The sequence below is a fragment of the Cebus imitator genome, unplaced genomic scaffold (assembly GCF_001604975.1).
Source record: "Cebus imitator isolate Cc_AM_T3 unplaced genomic scaffold, Cebus_imitator-1.0 Scaffold42, whole genome shotgun sequence".
Classification (NCBI taxonomy): domain Eukaryota; kingdom Metazoa; phylum Chordata; class Mammalia; order Primates; family Cebidae; genus Cebus; species Cebus imitator.
In genome coordinates this window covers 5,397,151-5,401,512 of record NW_016107357.1, presented here as the reverse complement: position 1 = coordinate 5,401,512, position 4,362 = coordinate 5,397,151, and the positions used below count along the sequence as shown (strand labels likewise).

General features: G+C 37.8%; 1 protein-coding gene across 1 annotated transcript; it reads left to right on the top strand.

The window, feature by feature from the left end:
• The first annotated feature begins 338 nt into the window (after positions 1-338).
• Positions 339-2,643, top strand: LOC108302684 (glutamyl-tRNA(Gln) amidotransferase subunit A, mitochondrial-like). Its single transcript, XM_037737808.1, is given in 2 exon segments — positions 339-393; positions 1,628-2,643. Coding segments are annotated over 2 exon segments (1,044 nt in total). The 3' UTR covers positions 2,617-2,643.
• The last annotated feature ends 1,719 nt before the right edge of the window (positions 2,644-4,362 follow it).

Below are 4,362 nucleotides of genomic sequence, written 5' to 3'. Positions count from 1 at the left end.
GCATAATATTCCATGGTGTATATGTGCCACATTTTCCCTATCCAGTCTATCGTCGATGGGCATTTGGGTTGGTTCCAGGTCCTTGCTATTGTAAACAGTGCTGCAATGAACATTAGTGTACACATTTTCTTTAACCAGTCTATCATTGATGGACGTTTGGGTTGGTTCCAAGTCTTTGCTATTGTGAATAGTGCTGCAAAAAACATATGTGTGGATGTGTCTTTATAATAGAATGATTTATATTCCTTTGGGTATATACCCAGTAATGGGATTGCTAAACGGTCTTTCTTTCTTGAGAAGAAACCCTATGCAACGTCAGGTCCAGGTGACATAGCTCAATGCAGACAAGTGGAAAAGGAGCAGCTCTCCATCATCGGTCCCTGGAACACATGGGTATCTACTAATGGAAAAAGAAATTTACATTCTAGCAAGGAGAGACAGACAATAAACAATTCATTATATTAGGTAGCATGTCTGATACGTGCTGTGTAGATAAACCATGAGGAAGAACAATAGAGAATTATGGGGTGGGATTGTTGTGGTTTTGAAAGAACAGCTTGGGAAGGCCTCTCTGAGAAAGTGACATTATGGAAAGGTCTGAAGGATATGAGAGTGTGAGCTAAGCAGACACCTGCAGGAAGTGCATATTTGGGCAAAGGGAAGAACAAACGCAAAGGCCTCAGAATGTGTTTGAGTTAGAGAAGAGCAAGAAAACAGTGTGGCTGGGGCAGAGTGAGTGACAGAGGGGAGATGTGGAGGTGATGATGAGAGGGGAGGAAGCCTGTAGCATGAGGCCTTGGAGGCCTTGTAAGGATTTTGACTTTTATGTGGAGTGAGATGAGAAGGCAGTGAAGGATTTTGCAAAGAGGAGACATGATTTGATTTACTTTAAACTGTCTTTCTGGTCTATGTTGAAAATTGACCCTAGGTAGGCAAAGGATATTTAATTATTTAGGGGAGGGATGATTTGGTTTAGGAGATGTAGTAAGAAGATTACATTCAGGATGTATTTTGAAGGTGGAGTCTACAATATGATGAAGGATTAGATGTGAAGGGTCAGAGAAAAAGAGAGATCAAGGCTGACTCTAGGGTTCCTGGCTTGAATAACTGAAGCAGTGGAGCTGCCGTTTCCTGAGATGCAGAAGGCACAATGGGGAGTGGATTTTGGAGGACGATTAGAAGGAGCTCAGGTTTTCGACATGTTAGGCTTCGAATGGGCATTTGACATCCAAGTGATGTAATCTGAAACCCTGGTTTATCTGTGCCTTTAGTCAGATACATTTCTTGAATTTTCTATGTTTATAAGCCAATGTAATGTCTTAGGTTGTAATCCATGAAAAGGCAAGAGCTAAGACTGTAACCTTCTCGTATAGCTCCTCCTAAGTTTCTCTCTCTCTCTCTCTCTCTGTGTGTGTGTGTGTGTGTGTGTGTGTGTGTGTGTTTGAGAGAGAAAAAGAGTGTTTTGAGGAAAACCATTAATAAATTATTTTTGATGATAATTCAATTTAGAAGACATTTATTGAGTGAGTAAGACCGTGACTGCCTTCAGGAGCAAAGGAGACAGATACATTAACAAATAGTTATAATGCAATGTGACATGAACCATCATAGGAGTATGGGAATATAGATCTGAAGAAAATTAAACCTGTTGGTTTCAAACCAAGATATGGCTTAGTTTCCTGTCGTGGTCTCATTCCCCTGGTGAATTTGATGGATGTGCCAGGAATCTTAACCAGATGTGTGGATGATGCAGCAATTGTGTTGAGTGTACTGGCTGGACGCGACCCCAAGGATTCTACCACATTACAAGATCCTGTTAAACCATTGATACTTCCCAGTTTGACAGATGTGAACAAACTATGTATAAGAATTCCAAAGGAATGTCTTGTACCAGAATTATCAAGTGAAGTACAATCTCTTTGGTCCAAAGCTGCTGACCTCTTTGAGTCTGTGAGGGCCAAAGTAATTGAAGCATCTCTTCCTCACACCAGTTATTCAGTTGTCTGCTACCATGTATTGTACACATTGAAAGTGGCATCAAATATGGCAAGATTTGATAGGCTGCAATATGGTCACAGATGTGACACTGATGTGTCCACTGAAGCTAGGTATGCTGCAACTAGACAAGAAGGGTTCAATGATGTGGTGAGAGGAAGAAGTCTCTCAGGAAAGTTTTTCTTGTTAAAAGAAAACTATGAAAATTATTTCATCGAAACACACAAGGTGAGAAGCCTCATTGCTAATGATTTTGTGAATGCTTTTAACTCTGGAGTAGATGTCTTGCTAACTCCCACCACCTTGAGTGAGGCAGTACCATACTTGGAGTTCATTAAAGAAAACAGCAGAACAAGAAGAGCCCGGGATGATAGTTTTACACAGGCTGCAAACATAGCAGAATTGCTAGCAGTGAGTATCCCTGTTGCACTCTCAAACCAAGGGTTGCCAATAGAACTGCACGTTGTTGGATATGCATTTCGTGACCAGTAGCTTCTTACGGTAGCCAGAGGATTTGAAAAACAAGTACAGTTTTCTGTTACTAAACTTCAAGAACTCGTGGGTGATTGTTCATCAGTCCTTGAAAATGAAAAGCTAGCCTCTGTCTCTCTCAAACAGTAGAGATAAATATATCATGCAAATTAAAATGACTTCTAGAGATTCAAAAAAGAAATTATTGTTTGCATTTTTAACTTGGCCATGGTTATCCTGTTAGACATGGAACCATAAAGATGTAAAATTTACTGAAGGGTTAATTTAGTCTGCAAAGCATAGGCATTAATTCACAGCTAAGATAATAGAGAAATTTGTCAAGGACAGAATATGATAAAGCCTGTAAGAAGTAAAGTCAGACTGTCTATTGACTTTGGACTTTATTATCTCTTTTTTATTTTCTCCCCCTTTTAATAACATTTAAAATGTAATTAAAATGATGTGAGAGTGTTTCTAGGCATGTATTTGGATCTTGACTTGGGTCCAGCTTAGTAGTCCAACTTTTCAGTGTCATTAATAAAATATTAGGGCTGGAAGTAATCCCTCTTTTTTTTTTTTTTCTATGCCTATCACCCTCATTGGATGTCTCCTAGCACCTACAGTCTACAAAATTGTTTTCCAAAGTGTATCCATGGGTGCTAGTTCTATGGAATGCTAATAGTTATCTGGCAAAAACGGGCTTGGGCCAGTCAAGTAAGTTTCCTTCCTCAGGACCTGTGGAGTCTGTTGCATATTAATGTACACAGAAAATGTCCAAGATGGGGCCAGGGGTAGAGAGTGAAATATGGTGTGCACAAGATTCAGAGCTTCCCCAAATGATTTATATTTGTTAACAAATGATATGTAGTCTTGGACTTTTCTCTGCTTTATGTTTGTGTCTCAGTGAAATTTTGTGTTCTATAACAGTGCTTAAATGGTGGTGTTTTTTGTTTATTTGCTTTAAGTAAAAAAATAGCTTAAATTTTTGAAGCAAAGTAAAAATCATAGCTTGCCTTACTTTTAAGAACAGCTTTATTGAGGTGTAGTTGGTCTAACTTAAATGTACATATTTAAAGCATAAAATTTGATAGGTTTTGATGTATGTATATAATTGGGAACTCATCACAATCAAGATAATGAACATCTCTGTCATTCCCAAAGTTTTCTTGCATCTCTTCCCTTCTTCCTGCCTTCTTTTCCCGGTCCTCTCTCTATCCTCAGGCTGATGTGCTTTCTGTCACTATAGATTAGTTTCTGTTTTCTAGGATTTTATGTAAATGGAATCAGTGTATATACTTTTTCTTTTTTTGATATGACGTCTTTCACATAGCATAAATATTTTGAGATTTATCCATGTTGCATTTTCAGTAGAAAATTCTTTTTCACTGTTGAATACTGTTCCATTATATGGTTATATCATAGTTTGTTTATCCATTAATCTGATGATAGATATTCGGTTTTCTTCCAGTTTTTTGCTACTACAAATGAAGCTGCTATGAACATTTGGGTACAGGTCTTTATATGGACATATTCTTTCATTTCTCTTGGAACTACCCCTACGCATGATCATAATAGGTATATGTTCATACGTTTAAGAAACTGCCAAACTGTTTTTAAAAGTAGTTCTGCCATTTTACATTCCTGCCAGCAGTATAGAGTTCTACTTCTTTAACATCTTTGCCAGTACGTGGCATGAAGTTTTAATTTGCATGTTCTTGATGTCTGATGATGTTGAACCTCATTTGATGTGCTTATTTGCTCTATCTTCTCTAGTGAAATGTCTGTTCAAATATTTTGCCTGTGTAAAACATACTAGGTTTTGATTATTGAGTTTTGAGGGTTCTTTGTGTATTCTACATACAAATTCTTTATCAGATACATGATTTGCTATTTTTT